We start from the raw sequence: 25,750 nt of genomic DNA, 5'->3' as shown, positions 1-25,750 counted from the left end.
ATGAACAAAGTCGTTATCATATCAGCTGGGTTTATTCTATATAGTAAGCTGAAAAGTGTTTGGGTATGACAAAATGTGAAACAGTTAGAAAGAAGAAACCCAACTGCCTGATTTACATTACAACAATGATAAAAACAAATAAGACAGAAAGCTACCAACAACAATCACACAATTACAGGTTTGGCTTGGGACAGGCACATACAGAATGTGGGATGGTTAACATGTTTTAAGCACTCAACCATTCCACTTACCTTCCATAGATGTGTGTAAAAACACAACATAAATATCAAACGACTCATAACTTTGGTACTAAGCACAAAAAATCAAACGTTAAAGAAAGTGCCAAGCTGAATTTAAACTTTGGACATTTCATTGTGTAGGCAATGAAAACATCCAATATTGTATACAATTTTCAAAAAACATCATCTAATGGCCAGTTCTCTACATAGGAAGATCCTAACTGAACACTCTCTAATTTTATGGACCGTAGAGACTAGAAATAAAAGCAGTAAGCGTGTTAAAGCTCCAGACTTGATCCATCTTCAAAATTTATCATTTATCAAAGAGGGACGAAAGATACCAAAGGGACAGTCAAACTCATAAATCTAAAACAAACTGACAATGCCATGGCTAAATATGAAAAAGACAAACAGAAAAACAACAGCACACACGACAAAACATAGAAAACTAAAGAATAAACAACACGAACTCCAATGTGTTGCAATTATTGACCATCAGAACACCTATCTAATTTCAGTGCAAATGTTTAGGAAATACAAAACATTGTGTCCATTTTTGTGAACACATTTGAAAATTGTTATATCATCATCGTTTAAATCCTATAATAAAATATTCAGATAAAAAACAAGCAGTTTTTATTGCAAAAGTTATCTGACTATTTTTTCAAAACATACAAAATGACAACAACACTAGTAAAAACTTAAATATAAAATGAACCCTGACATTGTTGTTTCAAATCTTTTCAGAAAGTATAACCACTACTTTTCAAGGGATGATGGTTTCTTGTCCAGCCTCCTATACCAATAAATTATACTGATTGCCATGAAAAAGCGCTTAAAGTGGCGTTAAAACAAACAAAACCCTGTGACTAAACCAGGATATTGCAAAAAAAAAGTTTTGATGGTATTAACAATAGATATGGTATAATGTTGCTTACACTTGAATATTGGGGTTTTTAAGTACTCCCTGTTCAATTTGTACATAACTTTTTTCAAACATGTGTCAAATCATATTTTGATATAGCTACTCATAGTCTATGTGCATCTGTCTATAGTTTTAAAAAGAATGTATGTTTACCACCTATGTGTCACGTTTTTCTGGGTTTTTTTTACTTATTTTTTTTCTATTTTTTTTTTTGGGGGGGGGGGGGGGGGTGAAGTCTCATTGATGTACATCTCGCAAATTGTTTCATTTAATACCTTGCAAATTTATTGTACATCCAAAACATTCTTTCATTTAATGCCTTGCAAACCTATTGTACATCCAAAACATTCTTTCATTTAATGCCTTGCAAACCTAATGTACATCCAAAACATTCTTTCATTTAATGCCTTGCAAACCTATTGTACATCCAAAACATTCTTTCATTTAATGCCTTGCAAACCTATTGGACATCCAAAACATTCTTTCATTTAATACCTTGCAAATTTATTGTACATCCAAAACATTCTTTCATTTAATGCCTTGCAAACCTATTGTACATCCAAAACATTCTTTCATTTAATGCCTTGCAAACCTATTGTACATCCAAAACATTCTTTCATTTGATACCTTGCATACCTATTGGACATCCAAAACATTCTTTCATTTAATGCCTTGCAAACCTATTGTACATCCAAAACATTCTTTCATTTAATACCTTGCAAACCTATTGTACATCCAAAACATTCTTTCATTTAATGCCTTGCATACCTATTGGACATCCAAAACATTCTTTCATTTAATGCCTTGCAAACCTATTGTACATCCAAAACATTCTTTCATTTAATGCCTTGCAAACCTATTGTACATCCAAAACATTCTTTCATTTAATGCCTTGCAAACCTATTGTACATCCAAAACATTCTTTCATTTAATGCCTTGCAAACCTTTTGTACATCCAAAACATTCTTTCATTTAATGCCTTGCAAACCTATTGTACATCCAAAACATTCTTTCATTTAATGCCTTGCAAACCTATTGTACATCCAAAACATTCCTTTATTTGTTAACTTTGATACCTATTGTACATCCAAAACATTCCTTCATTTAATGCCTTGCAAACCTATTGGACATCCAAAACATTCTTTCATTAAATGCCTTGCAAACCTATTGTACATCCAAAACATTCTTTCATTTAATGCCTTGCAAACCTATTGTACATCCAAAACATTCTTTCATTTGATACCTTGCATACCTATTGGACATCCAAAACATTCTTTCATTTAATGCCTTGCAAACCTATTGTACATCCAAAACATTCTTTCATTTAATGCCTTGCAAACCTATTGTACATCCAAAACATTCTTTCATTTGATACCTTGCATACCTATTGGACATCCAAAACATTCTTTCATTTAATGCCTTGCAAACCTATTGTACATCCAAAACATTCTTTCATTTAATGCCTTGCAAACCTATTGTACATCCAAAACATTATTTAATTTAATGCCTTGCAAACCTATTGTACATCCAAAACATTCTTGCAATTCAATGTAAAAGTATTATTATGTTTTGTCGACGGTATCAAATTGTCATAAACATCTTAACAGTTACACTGTGCTGATTCTTCTAAGACCCTCTAATGGGAGAGCCGCCTCCTAAGGTACACCAAGGTGATTACAAGTAATTGTTTGACAGCTGTGTTATCACAAATAGACCAATCAGAACTTGGTACAGAATATCTGGTGTGTGTCCAGTATTGCATGCATCTGTACCACAGACCTCGATACAACCACTACTTCTGACATCATTAAATTCTAGTCTTGTCCCCATGGCACTACAGTGACTTAGACGACCAATTTCTGTCTCTGACTTCATATCACCATTATCCACTACACAGTCCCGCACTGTAACATGGTTACCATTCTCTTCTAAAAAACAGAAAACAGTCATATTCAGACGTTATATGCAACAATTACATATACAATTTGTGAAAAGGCTTCGTGGTTTGGTTTAGAAGCCGATTAGGAAACATAAGAGTTAAAATACTTATTAAAAGAAAACTATCGAAAGAAATAGAAAATACTTGCATGCATTATGATTTCATATAGCATCTACATGACAAAAATCTAGGTTAAAGATTAGATGATAAGAAATAAAGCCATTTAGGGCCTATCCAAGAAAATAGTTTAGTTGTTCCTTCTTTTTTTATTTTTTTCCTTTTTGTCCTGCCTGCAACTGCCATGGCTGTCGTATCTTGATAGCTAGACGTGATCCGGCGATAGCCGATGGCGGCAGTGTTATCTTACTATTTAAAAGCTTTATATTTTGCAGAAGGTAGGAGACCTGGATCCTTATACCGTTTGTATATATGCCTTATGTTGTGAAGTTTCCGCCGTACATATGTCCATTGTCCTTGACCTCACTTTCTTGGTTCAGTGACCAATTAGAAAGATTTTTAATATTCTTTATTTCTCTCTTATCAAGAGTAATAGGATAACTATATTTGGTGTACAGAATGATTGTAAAGTGTGTGTGTCTGTCTGACAATTATCACGACCTTGATCTCATTTATAAGGTTCATTGGTCAATCTTAAGTTTTCCTGGTTAAGTTTGTTTCTCAGATACTATATGTAAAATGTCAACTATATTTAAAGCATGTAAAGATTGTAAGATGTACATGTCTGTCTAACAGGGTTCATCTCAGTAACCTTGACCACATTTTCATGGTTCATTGACCTCCTTTTCTTGATACTGTTAAGTTTGAAAGTTGTAGTCAAGCTTTACATTTAGGACTATCAACATGCTCTCAATGGTAAGTAAAGGAGGCAATACATTTCAGCATGTCGGCGTGAACACTCTTGTAAACGTAAACATTGTATTTAAGTTACCACTACATAAACTATACTTTACCATCATCGACTACAACTTTGACACATTGTGTAGCAGGGAAAAGACCAGTTCTTCCAGTTCGTGGTGCCCAACAGTCAGATACTAAATAAGCACTGTTTGCTCCGTCAGGATTCTGGAATGTGTCATCACATCCAGGGTTATCACGATTCCTCGAGGAACACTTGAAACAACTTAGTGCGTCGACTGTAATTGAGAACGTCATTGTAAGAACATTTGGAAAACCCAGAATTTCTTTACAGCAGAATGCATTGAGTGTGTAGCTAGAGGTGATATATTTTGTTACGGATTGTTTGCTAGTTGAACCGTGATGTCATTGTTAGGTCAGGTAAACTATCCACCTTTAAGAGTTGATTAGTCTGACAGGTAACTAACTATCTGTCTGTAGGACTATACTACTCCGAAATATGGATAGTATACCTAACCTAATAATAACTTTAGAGTTCAGCTGACAGGCAATATAAGTTAACCAAAGATACTACTTTTACCCATACACATTCAATGCAATCTTTTGTAATGTTTTTATTGGTTAAATTTCAAACGTATGATATAAAATGTATATTGATGATAATAACTTATTTACGAGCACATTCTTTACTGTCTGAAATGAACAGCTACCTAACAATCATCTAAAAAGAAAAGATGTAATATCTTTAAAATATTGAGTGACTTCGAATGATGATAACTTGACACAAAAGTTATATTTGGTCAGGTAATGGTGAAACATTTTCTATATAAAGATATTATTATTTATTTTAACGTAAATACATTGATTTCCCACTAATCCTTGACCTGTATCTCAGTCAAGGTTTCAACTTACATGAAACTCAGCACATATTTCCTTTAGAGTATATTATTCAGAGTGATTTACATTAATTTGCACACTGGTTAACCAAGTCAAAGGATTTGTATAGGAAATTATAGTAAATACTATACTAATCCTTGACCAAGTAATTAAGAAAATAACAAAAAATAATTATTTTTCAATTTCAAATCTTAAACAGTTTCCTCTTTAAGTTAACTTCCAAACAAGGCCACAGTTGTTGTACTACCCCCCTTTTTTTGGCATTACTTTGGCATGTTTTGTTTTGGTTAAATTTCACGCGAAAGATACCAAATTAAGAAAGAGCACCCAATGTGAATCATTAGTGAAAGTCACCAAGATGTAATCCAATTGCTTAATAAACCAAATGATAGCAGAGACGTAAAACGATATTTAATGGCAATTAATCTACACGAAACATTATGGAGAACAGCAACTACCCGAAGATAAAAATGTGTTTTTTTTGTATGTGTCATATGCTTTTGACTATAAGGTAAAATTTCATTCAGCTATGCAGCTATTGGTTTTGATTGATTTTGATCAAGAAAGCTTAGAGTTTTCATCAACCTTCAATGAGACAAAACGCCAAAAGATAATAAAGTCAAGTTGATGTCAAATCATGGTCGTCAACAAAAAGTATGTGCCTCTCATTTAATGGTGGCTTTACAGCCGGTTGCATTGAGTGTGCAGATACAAGTAATATTTTCGGTCAGCTGCTTGCCACCTGAACCATGAAGTCATCATTAGGTTAAGTATACTACCCTCCCTTTAGAGTAGTTTAGTCGTAAAGACAGATAGATTGATTATAGATCTGTCGAACTAGTCCACTCTTACAGGACGGTAGTTTACCTATGCTAATAATAACTTCAAGGTTCAGCTAGCAAGCAAGCTTACCAGATACTAACTTTACCTACGCACTAAATGCATTCTGCTGTAATTATTAAAGTTATGGTAATCAATTTACAATATCATTAGAAAATATAAGGCTTTAATACTTCATGTTAAAGATGATTTTTAATTAAGAATAACTTGAGCATAAGATCTAAAGAACATACTTCTGTCATGTTAAATATAAGGATTTGTAAGATGAATCCTACATACATTTCTTATACACTCATTGATGATGTACAACACGCACTTTTAAAGTAAAGAAGATAGTGACGATATCATGGTAATCATACACATATATAACATAAAAATAACTTACCAGTAAAGATGTTAATCAAAACATAGAGTAAAGATATTAAACGTCCCATAGTCAGCATCGTGAAATCCTCCAGGTGAAAACTAGTGACTTTGGAACAATGCCCAAGGCGATGAAGATACGGATCTATGTTTCTAACGAAGCTAAGAAGAATGTTTTCTGTCAATGTTTATAAGCGGTATTGATGATGTTTGGTAATGCAAACACTTAAAACTATCACGAGAGTTGAAAACTCAATACACCTCATCTTGGAACAATACCAAATCAATACACAAAAGTTTACCTTTCAATCTTACAAACAATAACAGATTTTATTCTGGGTAAAAAAAAAATAATGAAGCTTAAACAAATTCTCAAATATTTAATGTCACAGACTAATTAATTTTAAATAAGCAGCAATTTCATGTTTGGAATCATGGGAGACAAACACACGGCATATATAAATAGGGTACTGTGTAGTAATAACAGTAATAAGGCGTTCACACAGTGTTGGTTAGGGCTCCAGAGTTGGATTGATTAGGGCTCAAGTTTTGGATAAGACAATTCTACGACACAAAAAGTAAAATCCTCAATAATTTGGAATGTCCTATCGTTGTATGGGAACAGTCGTAAACGTTCATAACAGAGTACTGTGGATCTGGAATGGTCCGGAGAGATCGACCAAATAAGTGAGTACTAGTAAAACCAGATGCTCCGCAGGGCGTAGCTTTATACGACCGCAGAGATTGAACCCTGAACGGTTGGGGCAAGTATGGACACAACTTTCAAGCTGGATTCAGCTCTAAATTTGGATTGTGATTAAATAGTTGACACAGCATAGGTTTCTGACACAGAATGAATGTGTTCAAATGAACTTAAAATTTTTGATTTCTCTTAGAGCAATTCACAATGCTGTTGAATATTAATCCTCTCAAAAAAATGTTTGAAGAAATTTTCTTTTTATTTATGAAATTTCAAATGAGAAAAATTGAACCCAATTTTTTTAATCACATCCCCCTTTCCCTTATTCCAAAACTAATCTCAATTAAAATTTCTAATGGAGTTTGCAACAATAACTTCTAATTTAAATACATCATAAAATATTAAGATGTAAAAAAACTGCTTGTTATCACTGAATGGTTAAAGATTAATTTAATTTATCAGTTGGTAGTAAAAAGTGAATATACATTGAATATTGTATTTAACAAAGATTTAAGTTGATTCTGGACAAAGAAAGATAACTCCAATTAAAAAACATCTTGCTATTGCACAATATTGTGCAATTAGATATTTCTTGCTTACTATTCTGGACAAAGAAAGATAACTCTAATTAAAAAAATAAATTGCTATTTCACAATATTGTGCAATTAGATATTTCTGGTCATTGCGCAATACTGTGCAATTGAAAAGACTTGCTATTGTACAATACTTAATATAAAAATTTTAGATCCTGATTTGGACCAACTTGAAAACTGGGCCCATAATCAAAAATATAAGTACATGTTTGGATTCAGCATATCAAAGAACCCCAAGATTTCATTTTTTGTTAAAATCAAACTAAGTTTAATTTTGGATCCTTTGGACTTTAATGTCGACCAATTTGATAACAGGACCAAAAATGAAGAATCTACATACACAGTTAGATTTGGCATATCAAAGAACCCCATTTATTCAATTTTTGATGAAATCAAACAAAGTTTAATTTTGGACCCCGATTTGGACCAACTTGAAAACTGGGCCAATAATCAAGAATCTAAGTACATTTTTAGATTCAGCATATCAAAGAACCCAACCGATTCAATTTTTGTCAAAATCAAACTAATTTTAATTTTGGACCCTTTGGACCTTAATGTAGACCAATTTGAAAACGGGACCAAAAGTTAAGAATGTACATACACAGTTAGATTTGGCATATCAAAGAACCCCAATTATTCAATTTTGATGAAAGCAAACAAAGTTTAATTTTGGCCCCTTTGGGCCCCTTATTCTGTTGGGACCAAAACTCCCAAAATCTATACCAACCTTCCTTTTATGGTCATAAACCTTGTGCTTAAATTTCATAGATTTCTATTTACTTATACTAAAGTTATGGTGCGAAAACCAAAAATAATGCTTATTTGGGCCCCTTTTTTGGCCCCTAATTCCTAAACTGTTGAAACCAAAACTCCCAAAATCAATCCCAACCTTTCTTTTGTGGTCATAAACCTTGTGTCAAAATTTCATAGATTCTATTAACTTAAACTAAGGTAGTTATAGTGCGAAAACCAAGAAAATGCTTATTTGGGCCCTTTTTGGCCCCTTATTCCTAAAATGTTGGTACCAAAACTCCCAAAATCAATACCAACCTTCCTTTTGTGGTCATAAACCTTGTGTTAAAATTTCATAGATTTCTATTCACTTTTACTAAAGTTAGAGTGCGAAAACTAAAAGTATTCGGACGACGACGACGACGACGACGACGGCGACGACGACGACGACGCAGACGACGACGCCAACGTGATAGCAATATACGACGAAATTTTGTTCAAATTTTGCGGTCGTATAAAAAGGAATGGAAACGGGGAATATGTCAAAGAGACAACAATCCGACCAAAGAGCAGTCAACAGCCGAAGGCCACCATTTGGTCTCCAAAAGCGTAGTAAACATGAGTAAATTTAACAACTCGAAATATGTAGTTGAACTTCAATCGATGAATCACAGGATCTGATCTTATTCCGATTTTTGTCACATTTTAACAGAGAATGGTTCAATTTTTTACGGAAGTTCAACATGAATTTTTTGAACCAGATGAATAATTCGTGATTGTGCAATAAACTTTTTAAAATTTTCAAATCCTTAATTCATAAAGAATTTGTCTAGACTGTTCCACGGACAATTTGGAGTTTGGTAGGTATAACATAGCTTCTTAGCTCTTAATTGGATCAGCTGGTGCTTTCGTCATTGTTGGATAGCTGGTAGTCCAAATAATTATGACGTCTGGCAAGGCTATTTTACTTTTTGTTAGCCAAATAATTATGACGTCTGGCAAGGCTATTTTACTTTTTTTCTTGGACGCCTTCCTGCGTCCCAGAAAAACAAATTAAAATAGCCTTGCCAAACGTCATAATTATTTGGACTAGACAGCTGGTATCTCACGACAAACCCAAACATAATGTTCTCTCTTTTATTAACCCAAAAAATAATGTTCATTTTAGGGTCTCATTATAATCACTTGTATGGTTAAAAGTCTTCAATTGATGGAAGCTCAGACAAATTCAGACAAGTCTTGCAGAAATTTACAAATCAAAAGGGGGACTAAAATATCAGACAGTTTCATTCAAAGGAAAAACAGGAATCACATTTAGTGTTTAAAAAATTCAATGTCTAAAATGGAGTACTAACGTAATCTAACGAAATAATCCATTTCATCTTAAAAGTCATTCCGATCAGAACAGAAATGTACATCTTTTTATAACAAGAATACAACCGTTGTTCGGGGTCCTGCTGATCACATAGACGAAGATTGACAGATGGTTATCTAATCTTCATACAAAGTGTACCAACATAATAATAGCTACCAATTACATTTAATAATGTGTCCCAAGTACACGGATGCCCCATCCATACTATCATTTTCTATGTTCAGTTGACCGTAAAAATGGGATAAAATCTCTAATTTGGCATTAAAATTAGAAAGATTATATCATAGAGATCATGTTTACTAAGTTTCAAGACTTCAACTTCATCAAAAACTACCTCGACCAAAACCTTTAACCAAGACTTTAACCCGAAGCGGGACGCACAGACGGACGGAGGAACGAACGACCAGAAAACATAATGCCCATAAATGGGGCATAAAAAAATATATACCACGTTATTCATCGTGTTAAGATTGAACGAAGTTGACCAGACTGGTACCTTACCACTACTGGTGCCTAATACTCGTGTGAATGTACCCATAGCATTGAAGGAGGCATCGATATAAACAAATTATCTTAACAGTTATTTATTTCGATAACTAATTGATGTCTACAATGTATACATGCATGCAATCAATTCATTATAACATAATTAATAACTAAACAAAATGGTTCACATGCATTCCAATGCTGTAACAACATAATCAACAACAACAAATAGTTGTCAGTAATATTCCTACTGACGTACACCCATTATAAGTCATTGTTGGTTAAATGTCTTTTTATTTTAATGGATGGCTGGTAAACATCCATGCTTCTTTTTTAAACATTAATTTTAGGACTTTTGTTTATAGAGTATTTTTTCTGCTATCTTATTTAAAACTATTAGTTTTTAAAATTAATTTTAGGACTTTTGTTTATAGAGTATGTTTTCTGTAATCTTATTGAAAACTATTTCTTTTTAAATCAAAATAACTTGTCAATTACGAGAAACAATTTTGCCTTATAAATTGAGTATGCACTTACAAATTTATAAGTAAATATTGTCCTAGATACTGAAAAGGCTTTGTTCTAAAACAAATCATGCACTTAAAAAATTCAGATTTAAGCCTTTATCAAGAATTCCAAAAGTACCGTCTTTAAATTGTTTAGTTGTATGGAATTCGATAAAAATGTATTATAACAGCAAGTGATGTTATAGTAGGTACTATCATATTGTTCTATTCTCTCTGTAAGCCAAATGTAAGCTGGGAACTATTCAGATGCATTATCGCAAATGTTTATGTTTGCTATTGACAGTGTTAGTTACATACAAAATAACTTACATTTTTAACCCGATGATTAAACATCAAAAATAATTGTTATGATGTATGATTATTAGTATACAAATACCATATGAATATGGCTTTCAGGTTTCATTAAATTGACATCCACAAAAAAAATAGTGTTTAAAATATGTATTAAATTATATGGCAAACGGTGATACCTATTTGCATTCATTATAAAAATATAGTTTGCTTGCCATATACCAGATGCTTGTGTATTTATATCTCGAATTGAAACACATAGATCTATAATGTATTTAATTGAGATCTATTTTAAGCACTTTGAATAAAATCAGATCTATAACTTTGATTCGTTAAATTTGCCTGGCCCAGCAAATTTATGTAATGTTACATTTGCCTGTCCCAGCACATGTAATGTTAAATTTGTCTGTCCCAGCACATGTAATGTTAAATTTGCTTGTCCCAGCAAATATAACGGAGCCAAATTAATGGTCTGATTTAAATCATCTTGTAATTCAAGGGTTGACATATGACTTTTAAACATCAAACAAAGGATGTACTGCTACGTGAAGGAAAATAAATTGTATTTGAACTTTAGCACCTAGTCAATGATTGTTTTCTCTAAACTAACATTCTACAAACATTACAAATAACTAATCTTTATGACAAATTCTTTGATTTATGAATAGTTTACAGATAACTCTCCTTAATCAATTCCACCATTGATTCAAAAGCAGTCATAGATATTATAATCCAATCACCATGTTGCAGACTTTTTTGCAATAAACACATGAAGCCTGCCTGCAATGGGACGTTAAAATCAAATCCCACTATATTTTCAAAACATTGGTAGAAATTGTATTCCAAAATATAAACTGTTTCTCATTTTGACACTGCACTGATAGTCTGTTCCAAAATCCTTTAAATGTTTTCAGTATAAAAGAGTAACGACAGTTTAATTGATTTCATCTTCAACAATGATTTGTGATTCTTAAAAAGGTTTTGTCCCTGGTTTTGATCAATGAAAAAGTCTGGTTATTCAATGTAGGATTAGATAAATATATATAACAAGTACTTTTCATTGAAGTATTAAGTATACAACAAGTAATATGAATATCCAAAGAGAAACTGCTGAAAGTTTTTGTCCTGTGTTGCATCCATCTAGATCACAGCTAAGTATACACCCTCGCATCCGCTCGCCATTATATTGTAAAACTTTCATCCATCCACAGTGGCTTTGGCGACCAATTTCAGTCTCAGAATTTGTACCTCCGTTATCTACTACACAATCTCTAACCACTAAACTAAATTCCTGGCCGTCATCGTTTTCTGTTAAAAAAAAATATAGACAATTGTCAAAAATATATAAAATTGAGAATGGAAATGGGGAATGTGTCAAAGAGACAACAACCCGACCATAGAGCAGACAACAGCAGATGGTCACCAACTGGTCTTCAATGCAGCGAGAAATTCCCTCACCCGGAGGCGTCCTTCAGATGTATGCTAACAGTTCAATTCAAATTTTTTATTGTTTAAACCAATTCAATTCGAACTAAGGGGTTTGATACAAGCTCAGCCTATATAAATACTTTCTAATACATGAAGAGCCATGAAAGGGTAATGGTACGGTGGCAGAATGCGGCCATGAAAGAAAAATAAAATATGTTGTTCCTTCAAGATACTATGTCTTTCACTCAAGATACTATGTCGTTCCTCATAATGTTATATTGTTCCCTCAAGATAGTTATATCTCGTTCCCTCAAGATACTTTGTCGTTCCCTCAAGATATAGTTATGTCGTTTCCTCAAGATGCTATGTCGTTTCCAAAAGATAGTTATCTCGTTCCCTTAAGATACTATGTCGTTCCCACAAGATGCTATGTCGTTTCCACAATATAGTTTTCTCGTTCCCTGAAGATGTTATGTTGTTCCCTCAAGATAGTTATCTCGTTCCCTCAAGGGGGAAATGAATAAAATATCAATATAATTTTATAGCTATGTTGAGGAAACAACATAATATCTTGTGGGACCGAGATAACTATCGTGAAGGAACAACAGAAAATCTTGAGGGAACGACATATTATCTTGAGGGAACGAGATAACTATCTTGAGGGAACGAGATAACTATCTTGTGGAAACTATATTATATCTTGAGGGAACGACACAGCATCTTGAGGGAACGAGATAACTATCTTGTTGGAACGACATAGTATCTCAAGGGAACGAGATAACTAGCTTGTTGAAACGATATAGCATATTGAGGAAACGAGATAACCATCTAATGGGGACGACATAAAATATTGAGGGAACGACATAGTATCCTGAGGGAATAACATACATGTATTTTTTTCTTTTCTTTCATGACCGCATTTTGCCACCGTATTATAGTTATAAATTGATAAGTGTCAGTGATTTTTAACTAGCTAGACATGCATACCAAGGCTCCGTGTTGAAGGCCGTACTTTAACCTATAATGGTTTAATTTTTAAATTGTTGTTTGGATGGAGAGTTGTCTCATTGGCACTCACACCATATCTTCCTATATCTATAGAACATATCATTTTAACAATGAAATAACATAAAAGTACCAAAATTACTAACTCAAATTTCTTATATTTCAAAGATACCGGGACCATAGGAGCAAAAACAGGCACAATGAATGATAATATTTGTGGTAAGATGAGGTAAATGAGATATGAAAACTCTTTAGTTTAATTTTATACACACCATCAGTAACAGTCATCTTAATACATTCTGTAGCAGGAAACATCCCCATTCGGTCTTTTCGACTCGCCCAACAATCTGTGACATAAAACCCTCCAGTGTTATTAAATGTGTCCTCACATTCTTTGTTATTTCCATTCATGGAGGTACATCTGAAACATCCGATACCATCAGCTGGAAAAAGAGAAAAATTGGGATTAACTGAGTTCAAGGAAAGTGATAAATAATTAATTCCAACAAATCATGAATGTCTGACATCGATTATCAATCTTAGGTAATTACCGTCTCTTTAACGTTTCTTATGATATTTTAAACGCAATGGAACTTTTGTTTTAATCGTAAATGATGGCCGATGGATCTAGGGAGTTCTCAAAATGTTGATATTAAAAAAAAAGTTGATGACTTTGGTTTGCACATCTCAAAACAACTAAGAACACTCGTCTGATATAAACTACTACATTTCATGCATTTGTGATCAGTATACAAGTTATATTTAAAAATAACCATCCTAATATAAACCACCCACCATAACTTGCATCCATTGTTTTGGTCTACTTATTAGTTGTCATGTTATAACCGATAAGACACTATCGATTGACTTTTTGTGAAAAGCGCCACTTAAAGCACTATTCGCTATTTCGTGGATGTCAGTTTTTATTGGCTGAAGAAACCTGAGTTCCAGTATAGAACCAACTGGTAAAAACTGACAATCGGAATCCTAGTCAATTAAGATAGGAGTCGAACACTCCTACCACGTGCAGCGTTCGAAGTCACATCCTCATTGTTGACAGGCTACATTAGTTGAACTACAATAATTGGCCATCGGCTATTGAGACATCGATAATATATGAAAATACATGTGAACTTCACTAGCTAGTTCTAGCTAGCCGCTGATAGGTCCAAATAGACTGTCATCGTCCCAGTGGATTGTCCGTCAAGAATCCAGTACTATTTATCGCTCACCTGGCCCGAAGGGCCAAGTGAGCTTTTCTCATCACTTGACGTCGTCCGTCGTCGTTAACTTTTACAAAAATCTTCTCCTCTAAAACTACTGGGCCAAATTTAACCAAACATGGCCAAAATCATTATAGGGTATCTAGTTTAAAAATTGTGTCCGGTGACCCAGCCAACCAACCAAGATGGCCGCCATGGCTAAACATAGAACGTAGGGTTAAATGCAGTTTTTGGCTTTTAACTCAAAAACCAAAGCATTTAGAGCAAATCTGACATGGGGTGATATTGTTAATCAGGTCAAGATCTATCTGCCCTGAAATTTTCAGATGAATCGGACAACCCGTTGTCAGGTTGCTGCCCCTGATTTGTTAATTTTAAGGAAATTTTGCCGTTTTTGTTATTATCTTGAATATTATTATAGATAGAGATAAACTGTAAACAGCAATAATTTACAGCAACGTTTTAAAGACCTAAAAAGAAATAAACATGAAAAAAAAATGGTCAATTGACCCCCTAAGGAGTAATTGCCCTTCATAGTCAATTTTTTACATTTTTCATAAAATTGGTAAATTTTTACTAACATTTTCCACTGAAACTACTGGGCCAATCATTACAGATAGAGATAATTGTAAGCAGCAAGAATGTTTAGTAAAGTAAAATCTATAAACACATCACCATCACCAAAACACAATTTTGTCATGAATCCATATGTGTCCTTAGTTGAATATTCACATAGACCAACGTGAGCGACATAAGCTCTTTAGAGCCTCTATTTTTTCAATTCTCGCATGAATAGGTATTTTGCTCGTTTTTTTTTAAAATTTATGAATGATTTAATTTGAAATTACCGTGGTACATGTGGTATGCGTAGTAAATAGCCTACACGAGTAAATAAAATTACATGGTGTGTCACTAGCAGTTGACTGACCATCGTATATGTTTTTGTAACTTACCGTTGTTTGAGTAGTCAAACAAAATACATGTAACAGTTTAATGACACGTCGAGTTGTAAAATTACCACGTACAATTTGTAAACTTAACATGATACACGTACGTGTAGTTGTAGGCTTACCATGGTACATATATATGTAGTTTTCAGATTACCATGGTACATGTACGTGTGATTGTAAACTTACAATGATATATGCACGTGTAGTTGTAAACCTTCCATGGAACTTAGTTTATTTGTTAACTTGCAATGGTGTATTACGTGTACTTGTAAATTTATCATGGTGCATGATGGTGTAGGTGTAAACTTACCATAGCATATACATTTGTATGTGTAAACTCACCATGGTAAATGTATGTTACATAGATATCTTGTCATAATAAATTGAGGTAGATATAACATTACCATGGTACATAATAGATAACTTACCATGATGTATGTACTTGTGAACTTACCATGGTACATTTATTTGAATGAAAATGACTTGTTCTGATATTTGTAGTAGATAAATTACAGCTATATGGCATATACAACTTACCATGGTATGTATAGTAGACAAGTATAAATATGATTTTATGTAGGTTCTTGTACTCCATAATTGGTTTTCATGTTACACACATGTATAAATTCTTCATCATTCAGCTGCAAATATTAAAGAATAGTGAAACAAGTGATCAATTGTAAACTATTTTTTCATTTAGACATTTAGAAAGTTTGTGTATGTCGACAAACAAATCGACAAACAAATCATTGTGGTTATTTGATCCGAGTTGAATATTTTTTTATGTTTTATGTTCTGTTCTGTCCTGTTTTCTCATTTGTTTTTATTTGTTTAATAAATATGTGAAGGTATGAGTGCCAATGAGACAAGTCAACTATCCATCCATTATGTTGGGTTATCCATTATAATAGGTTATTATATTTTTCAAAATGAAAATGAAAAGTGAATAGATGGAAGTGACGCGGCGTATAGTCTGTCTTACGTCTGTTGTTAAAGTACCTGAACCGAGTCCGCACTATTCCAAAGGGAAACATTTAGATACAAGTATATATTCCGGAAGTGACCAGTACTGTAGATACATTATATATGGACATACAATGTGGATGATTTGAATATCATTTTGTTTTTCATGTTGTAAGCTTTATATGCAAACGATTTATTTGTTTGAGGTAAATGATGACATGCACTTTTCAAATTGCATTAATAAAGCCGTAGTCAACTCAAAGACAAGCAGTTTCCCCATTTCCACTAAATCTCCAGAGGTTCCACTGTAGGAGAATACCGATAAACACGTAGAATTAATTGTATCCCGAGATCAATAAACATGGCATGGAAAAATTAATAATCATCTTCATTACTGTAAATCCGATATGGGATTTCTCACGATGGAAAATCGACTGACCAATAATTCATCATCAGTTCTGTTTAGGCTTTAATTGTTCACTTTTGTATAGAATATGAACAATATATCATAAAGCTCGTACTGAAACAGAAATGATATAATCTAGCACCACAACAAAATTTTCAATGACATGTGAATGATATACAATGATATATCATGTATGCAGAGCTAACAATAAGCTGATCATGAAGTATTAACGTAAATTAATGTTGCTTGACCAAGGTCAGTGTTTTGATTTTGTGTGGAAATTTTCTATTTGTTTCTGAAATAGTTATAAAGAAAACGTTTCATTTTTGTATATAGATTTTGTGTCCTTGTATCCTAATTATTTTATGATGTTTTGAAAAATAATATAATATCTCAACACATTTTTTTTATTTGTGTGGTGGTTCTACACTATCAATATTGTCGTGTTATCCACTATGATCACCCCTGTGCTTATTCTGGGGGAATTGTATTGTGTAGTTATGATAGAAATTCTTTTTCATAACTTGTAAAATAAAAAGTTTTTTTTAAATCGTTAGGAAACGACCATTTAACTTAAAGAAGGGGAGTTTTTTTGTGTTTTATTCTTAAAACCAGATGCTCCGTAGGGCGCAGCTTTATACGACCACAGAGGTAAAACCCTGAAAAGTTGGGGCAAGTATGGACACAACATTCAAATTGATACAGCTCTGAATTTGGATTGTGATTAAACAGTTGACACAGCAAAGGTTTCTGACACAGAATGAATGTGGTCTAATGAACTTTAAAAAAATGTCATATTCCTTTTGAACAATACACTATGCGGTTGAATATAAATCCCCTAAAAAAAAATATTTGAAGAAAAATTCTTTTTAATTTCTGAAATTTGAAATGAGAAAAGTTTAACCCCCTCCCAATTTGTTTTCACCTCCCCCGTTTTCTTATTCCAAAAATATCTCAATTCAAATTTCTTATTGAGTTGGCAACAATAACTTCTCATTTAAATGCATCATAAAATATTAAAGTATAAAATGACACACAAGTCATGGTTAAAATTAATATTAATTCACAGTGACTTCTAACAATAAATTTACTACTACACATCTCAAGACAATCATTTCTTAATACATAACTTTCAAGCAGTGTATGGGAGGTAATCAAGTAATCAAACATATATATAACAGTGGTTTCTTAAAATTTTAATTGGTTTACCTCCCCTTCACTGCTTTTAAATTGTCTAAATTTCTAAATTATCAAAAAAACAACAACATGTTTTCCCCCTTTTTTGCCCCTAATTGCTTAATGATTTGAGCCATAACCCCCATAACCATTCATTTGTAGTATGGAAACTTGTGGTATAATTTCAGAGAGATTTATACACTTTAACACAAGTAGTTGACTGAAAACTACAAAAATGCTTATTAAGGCCCCTTTTTTGGCCCCTCACTTATTAAAACACCCCGCCCCACTGAAGCTAGAATCCAAAAGCTCAATTCCAGCCTTTCCTTTCCAGTAAAAACCTTGTAGTATAATTTCAGAGAGTTCCATACACTTAAACACAAGTTATTGTCTGTAAACTAGAAAAATGCTTCTTTTTGTCCTTTTTCTTTGTCCCTTATTTCTAAATGTTCAGAGATATTAACCCCAAACTGTATCTAAGCCTTCCCTTCGAGTTCGTTATATGGAACCTTGTGGTATAATGTCAGAGAGATCCCCATACTTTTAAATACAAGTTGTCGTCTCAAAACTATAGAAAAAAAGCTTGATTTTGGCCCTTTTTTGGACCCTGCATGGATTGAGCAATTACCCCCAAAGTCACTCCTAGCCTTCCTAAAATTTGCGGTCGTATAAAAATTTGATCCTCAATTTGATGAGAGAAAAAAATTTTGAAGACAGATTTTAAGATTTTCCATTCTCAATTTCAAATGTCTTCTTTTAGAGAACCACTGAATAATATGAAACCAATTATGGCATACATACAAGAAGATGTGATATGAATGCCAATGAGAATACTGCTATAAAAGGCCCAGTAATTTACAAATGTTAATCAATTCAAATATAAAACCTACGGCCTAATAAATGTACAATGTTCCTTTTTACTTTGAAGCCGATTCATCATCCAAGATGGCCGCCAGCAAAGGAACTTAATCTAACATAGACCCATATGTTACAAATACATACAAATATTTGGAATGAAACCAAACATGACATGAATGTTCATATAGGTGGTGACCAAGACATATATAAGTGTTGATACTTTGTAGCCAATCAATCATCCGAGATGTCTGCCAGCGAGGAACTTATTTGAACAAAGATGCGTATTTGAAATACATACAAAAGCCTTCTTTTGAAGAACCGTTGAATGGAATGAAACCAAACATGGCATGTTCCTTTGAAGTGCTGTCTTCAGAAAAAGCACTTAATAGATTGAAACCAAACTTGGTATGTATGTGTTTTAAAGAGGTGGCGACCAAGTGTTGTTACTTTGTTCATTGATTCTCTATGGGAAATAATACAAATATTTTGTTCTAGAGAACCAATGAATAGAGAGTAACCAAACATGACATGAATGTTCCTAATGCAGTGCTGACCAATTGTTGTTACATTGTAGCCTAAACATCATCCAAGATGCCCGCTAGCAGTGGACTTAATTTGATATGACCCTATGGGAAATACATACAATTTTTTCTTCTTGAGGACTACTGAATGGAATGAACACAAACATGGCCTTAATCGTTATCATGGTTATTAAGAAATCTGTTATTATTTTAATCCTTTTTTTTACAAAACCAGAGTAGATTCGGGTGAGCGACACAGGCCCTTGAGAGCCTCTTGTTTTATGTTGATGTAGTATCTTCGTTGAAGAGTTCATGATATTAAAACATCATGACCATCAGTAAATTTCCAATCTTTAACTTATTTTTATTTTCATTAACTTAAATAAAGATAACTTTCTTATAAATACTAGTCTGTTCAATAATAATTTTCAGTTTCTTTATAATAAAACACACTTGTTATGGGTTTTTTTTCAGCATGTCAGTAAAAAATGGCTTAAATACTAGAACGGTTTGTCAATTTCATCAGAACAGAAGTCTACTTAATCATTCAAAACAACACTGATTTTCTTATAAAATATGGACAAGTATCATAACACTGAGTCAGAACTTCAACAGCTTATTGGCATGCATCCTTGATTTTCAATGATCTTCAACTTGGTAGTTTATTTGACTTTCCAACTGTTTTGATTCGAGTGCCATCTTGGCTATGATGAGTGTTATGAAGGTTAAACTCATATCAATTTACCACAACCACAGGTATTTGTGGACAGGATACCATTTGCGTGCCCTTGAGTGGAGTCCCCCCAAATGACCCTCTCCCTCCCCCCACCCATGTAGTTTAATTTTGAATTATTTTTGTTAAACATTACTGAAAAACAGCATTTGAGATTTTTGCCGGTCGACCTATATGTATAATGCTGTTCAAATGCTTATTGTCAGTAACTTCGACATATATTCCAAGTGTAAAAAACTAAAATTGCAGGGGGAGGGGTGTCCTTCGGGAAACTCCCACTCAGAGATACCCAAACGGTATCCTGTCCACAAGTACATGTGACCACAACGGGCACATATTTACTATATAATATCGAATAATCATAAGTGTGATCTTAAATCATAGAGTCAAAGTTTCCAAGTTAACTATGTTTTTCTATACCTGCTTGAGCGCAACATATTGACTTATATTATCCTACACTTTGTCCATCAAGAAGAAAACTATATTTTAGCACACATAATCACAAGCTAACAAGCATACACACATAGACCGTATTCATGGTACTAGCTGGCATAATGTATCTTATTAAACAACATTAGACAAATATCTCAAACTCACAATTCGTTTAATATCCCAGTTAGAAATAGAAGGTATAATAATCTGATTTTTTCCAATATCATTACACAGATTTCAGTCTTTACATAAAGTAGGTTAAACCTTATAACACATTCTCGAGTCGATTGAAAAAATCTAACATATTGACAAAAATTTTAAATTTGATGAATAATAATGGTCTTACAAATTGAGAAATTAAAAAAAATCGTGTTAGTCATTTGCTACAACCCATTAATTTCTAGGAATTTGTTTATTTACTTACATATACTTAATTATATCACATTGCTAATCCCTTGTTGTGTATTTCTAATAGTAAACATATCACCACAGACTTGCGCATTTAGAAGTTCTTGTAACCATGGAAACATTCGTCTGCTGAAAGACAGCTTACACTTAGGAATCAATAATGGTGAATATTTAAATTGTAGTGACAGAGTGTGGTATTTACCATATCAATAACTGGGTGACATATGGATAGAGAAGTTCGATACTAAATCATTAAAACACAAAATAGAACTTTAAAATTCCAATATGATATCAGAGTTATTATGGAGGTTATTAAAACCATCTCAGTGCATATGAAAATACATTGTTTATCGATTTACGGAGAATCTGTATCTTTGAACACCCAACGTTTAGTGCGTATAATCTGTGTAACAAGACTTGAGCTACTAGTCTAACATATACAGAACAAAACTAGTCTTGTTTTTTGTGTGTTTTTTCACATGTTTCATTGAGAAACACATTATGCCGTTTTTAGTGGGCTCGACATGTGCCAATATATTTGGATCTTTTCAAAAATTAAGTAAAAATTGAAAAGTCAAGTTATACTAGCCTGGCCCAATCGTCTTTGAAGCCAAATACAGACTGAACAGTCGGTTGATATCAAAACTAAAACCCGACCATTCATCCAACCCCCGGCCCCCCTTAGTTCCATGCTGCTACAATGTCAGATCCCTTTCTCAGAATCATCATGTGGTAAATTTTCTAATGGTCAATAGTTATATGCATCCTTTTACTTTTATTTTTTGTAATATCTATTGATGATCCAGTTTGGTACTATTACACTTAATATATTCTTTATGGTCTTAAAAAATACTAGTTTTTCGAAATTTAAATGCAGAGACAAAATTAACAATTTTCTCTGGGAAAAGTACTTTTATCACTACAATATATTAGTTAATACAGTGAGGTGAATTCCCTTGTCTCAGAAAAAAACCCCATATCTATACATTAACCTCACTTTCGGGTATAAAGAAGTGGAGTTTTTTCTGAGACAAATGCGTGTGACCATCCACTAGAACTTGGGGTCTTCGGTACTGTGATATTTTATATAATCATCTCTCATTTGAAATGTTAAAATATATACTTCAAGCTGGTGTCACACATTTAGGATTTTTACTGTCCTTGTTAGCATTCCCGATAAAAGTTTGTTAAAAGTCTGATCAAGATCTTATAAGTCGTGACTGGAAATTTAAACTTTTATAAGAATTTGTAAAAACATTTATGCAATCAGAACAATCAGAGTGATTCAGGGAGCGTAAAAATTCTGCCGTCTCCATCCGAACTAGTCCCAATTATCCGGTCCTCCATCCGATTAACATAATTCTGTTTCCAAAAAAAAAAATCATTAATTATTCAAAGAAACGATACGTTAATTTGAAACTTGATATCTGGTTCAGTATTCGTCTTGTTCCGTCAACTTCAATTTCAATCTGAATATATGTAATTCATCTTTTTTTTCGAATATTGTAGCAACATACGTACCTTTCAACCCTTCCTGTGACTTTCTTTTTCAATTTCGGAATGTAGGCTTTACAAGCGTATATATACCCCGCGAACAAGAAATTATGAAGCAATGTATGTATTTAAGAATCAGATGTAGAAAAAGATAATAAAAGTTTAATGATATTGATATTTAAAACAGTTTTTATTGTACTAAGCAGCATTGTTGTGTGTCCTTTAAGGCATTTATTCTACATCTTTTTCTTTTTTTCAATTTATCTATTTTTATTTGACTTATTTTTCCTTTCTCCGTTTTCTTTTTTCTTTATTTTATTAGCATCATAATACTCATTGTTGTTTTAGGGGAACATTACGGTACTGTTATTAGTTTTTTATAGACGGCTAAAAAAATGGTTCCTGGTAACTACCTGTTTTGAATTAGTCCATTATAGTCATTATAGAGTTTATGAATATAAGTACCATTCAAAAAAAAGTCGAAAACAATTGAAGCGGAATATTTTACAATATATCAAAACTGAAATAGTTTATAAACAATAAAACAAAAGTATCAGTAATAATAATAAAGTGAATATATTTCTGATATTACATTTAATCATCATTTCGTGTGAACCTCGAATTTAATTACCTTGCATGTCAATTAAGGATCTTGACAAACTATGATTAGCCACGCTTTCATTATTGACAAGGTTAATCAGAAGTCAAAGCTAGTGAAACGGCAAGGAGTGATTAGTCCTGAAATGATCGAACAATGAAGTGAACACGATTCTGTAAAATTATAAGTTGTCAGAATTTCCGTCGTCTATAAATATTCGTGATTTACCTTACGGAAGTCAAATTCAATCACGACTGTTGAGCAGTAACCAATAAAAATGCTTCCTAAATAACTATTTCGGGACGCAGTGAATTTATCCAGATGATTGATAGTATGGATTCATTTGGATTAGAATCAACAAAACCAAATGCAGACAATGTTATGTCTTCTGCCTCAAAGATGTCGTTCATTAAATGTAACCAAGCTGATTTCGTCAAATCAACATCTGCTGTTGACAAGAAAAACAAACCTTGTAGAGATATAAGGATTACCGTCAACAAACTCACATTAAATGAGAACTTGGCTGCTGATTGCAACAGAACCTACTCGCTCCCGACGGTTGCAGGAAAACACCAGAATCTGAAAAGCATCTCGCCACATAAATTTTCAGATGGCATTGATGGTCGCTACAAAAAAAAGTCATCAATAGAATCATCGACTGTAGATACCCGTATGAATTCGAAAGAGGTCACATCGAAGGTGCAGAAACCAGGTATTCACATACATCTATCTTGGAACTTCTTCAACAACCAACGACAGAGAATCAAATTCTTGTTTTTCATTGTGAGTTTTCATCAGAACGAGGTCCTAAGATGATGTGATTCCTGAGAAGTAAAGATCGGGAATTAAATAAAGAAAACTATCCTGCTTTAAACTACCCAGAAGTATATTTACTAGATGAAGGGTGCAAATCGTTTTTCAACGAACGGTCCATGTTTTGTGATCCTATTAGTTATAAACCGATGATCCATTCTGAACATTCGTCCGATTTACGTCATTTCCGGGCAAAGTCAAAGTCTTGGACTGCTGGAGCAAAACAACAGCATGCAAAAAGATCTTTACGTTTGTAATACACGATCTCGTATGGAAAGGGATTGAAAATATATCTTGTGATAGTGCTACTCAGAAACATTTAAAGCTAATATATAGTGCTGTAGAGCAAAGTAACTTTGATAACATATAAATAGCTGTGATAAAACAATTTTTTCTTTAATGTGACAAAAACTATGATACAATATTTTAACTGTGATATTAACTAACTGTGATACATATAAACTGTGATATAAACTGTGATGCATAGTAACTGCGATATAAAGTAGCAGTGATTTACAAAGTAGCTTTGATGTAAAGTAACTGTGATACAAAGTAGATGTGATATAAACTAACTGTGATACAAATTAACTGTGATACAAAGTAACTGTGATATAAACTAACTGTGATACATATTAACTGTGATATAAACTAACAGTGATACAAATTTACTGTGATGCACAGTAACTGTGATACAAAATAACTGTGATATAAACTAACTATGATACATAAAACTGTGATATAATCTAACTGTGATACAAAGTAACTGTGATATAAAGTCATTGTGATTCAAAGTAACTGTGATACAATTTAGTTAATGTTATCTTATAATAGTAGCTACAATACTTGTTTTATTTCCTGCATTTGTTTTGTTTATCAGTTTTTCTTGATTAAAGTTTTCAATGAATGAAGTTTGTAGTTATAACCTGTTTTTAGATGGTTAGTTTATCTGACTAAGTCTTCAATAATTTAAAAAAAATAAAATAAAACCAAACAAACTCTTCCATTCTCAATATTATATCTTGCAAACAAATTGAACACAACAAAACAAACCAAACTGAAGTTATATCATATCAAATACATTGCAGAATAATCAGTTATACAGATTTAAATGTTATATTTAATATTAGTCATAGACAAGACTTTATTCACGACCGTCGTTATTTATCGAGTAACCCGTGGTTAAACAGGGCTTTCATCGTATCTTGTATACATACACTTCATCTTATAATAAATTTAGCCCGAAAATGATATCATTTTTTTGTTCTTCCTTCAGCGGGATTCGAACCTCTCCATCTGTGACATCACCACCGTAAGGTGTCCAGTGCCCTTGACCACTCGAACAACTAGGCCATAAATAAGACTGTATCTAGGACTAGAACACAGTACATAGTGTTTATAGTGGCAAGTAGATGGTTTACCTTTCAGGTCAGCTGTGTTTTGTCCATCATAAAGTATGACCGTGTTATTTAACATACCGTCAGTCACATTTATATTTTATTGAAATCTCCTTTATACAGCCTTCATATTGGGGCCTTTTATATCTATGCGGTATGGGATTTGCTCATTTTTTGAAGGCCGTACGGTGACCTATAGTTGTTAATTTCTGTGTCATTTGGTCTTTTGTAGAGAGTTGTCTCATTGGAAATTATACCACATCATCTTTTTTTTATTTCCTTTTTCACCAAATTTGTATTTACCGTCTTTTCGTTGCTATTCGTTTTTACCATGCGTTGTTAGCTTGTCTACGAGGAATCTATTTATTCTGGTGAATTATTAAGTTGTCGGTTTCATTACCACAAAATACTTAAAACTTTAACTACATTCTTTCATAGATACAAACAAAATGGTTCGAAGTTTTGCCATACCTGCAGATTTTCACAGATATGTTGTTTACCGGGCACGAAAATTAAGATACAATATGGGTAACTTACACCATGTTATCGCACATGGTCATTTTTT

General features: G+C 33.0%; 2 protein-coding genes across 4 annotated transcripts; both read right to left on the bottom strand.

Annotated features, from left to right (window-relative positions):
- Window positions 1–2,606: 2,606 nt before the first annotated feature.
- On the bottom strand, window positions 2,607–6,321 carry LOC134714881 (uncharacterized). The gene is made up of 3 exons (XM_063576539.1): window positions 6,102–6,321; window positions 4,075–4,257; window positions 2,607–3,092 (listed from the first exon to the last, which is right to left on the bottom strand). Exons 1-3 carry the CDS (start codon window positions 6,157–6,159, stop codon window positions 2,839–2,841), a joined length of 495 nt encoding a protein of 164 aa, XP_063432609.1. The 5' UTR covers window positions 6,160–6,321; the 3' UTR covers window positions 2,607–2,838.
- Window positions 6,322–10,047: 3,726 nt separating this feature from the next.
- On the bottom strand, window positions 10,048–21,056 carry LOC134714879 (U-scoloptoxin(05)-Er1a-like). Of its 3 annotated transcripts, none has more exons than XM_063576531.1 (4): window positions 20,903–21,056; window positions 15,927–16,030; window positions 13,489–13,659; window positions 10,048–12,091 (listed from the first exon to the last, which is right to left on the bottom strand). In XM_063576531.1, exons 2-4 carry the CDS (start codon window positions 15,982–15,984, stop codon window positions 11,841–11,843), a joined length of 480 nt encoding a protein of 159 aa, XP_063432601.1. In that variant the 5' UTR covers window positions 15,985–16,030; window positions 20,903–21,056; the 3' UTR covers window positions 10,048–11,840. The 3 variants fall into 3 exon arrangements, with proteins under 3 accessions (XP_063432601.1, XP_063432602.1, XP_063432604.1); XM_063576532.1 differs by lacking the exon at window positions 20,903–21,056 and adding an exon at window positions 20,644–20,780; XM_063576534.1 differs by lacking the exon at window positions 20,903–21,056 and adding an exon at window positions 20,467–20,485.
- Window positions 21,057–25,750: the final 4,694 nt, after the last annotated feature.

Source organism: Mytilus trossulus, chromosome 4 (genome assembly GCF_036588685.1).
Source record: "Mytilus trossulus isolate FHL-02 chromosome 4, PNRI_Mtr1.1.1.hap1, whole genome shotgun sequence".
NCBI lineage: Eukaryota > Metazoa > Mollusca > Bivalvia > Mytilida > Mytilidae > Mytilus > Mytilus trossulus.
Note: the sequence above shows the minus strand (reverse complement) of the source record. Positions and strands in the feature narration are given on the sequence as shown.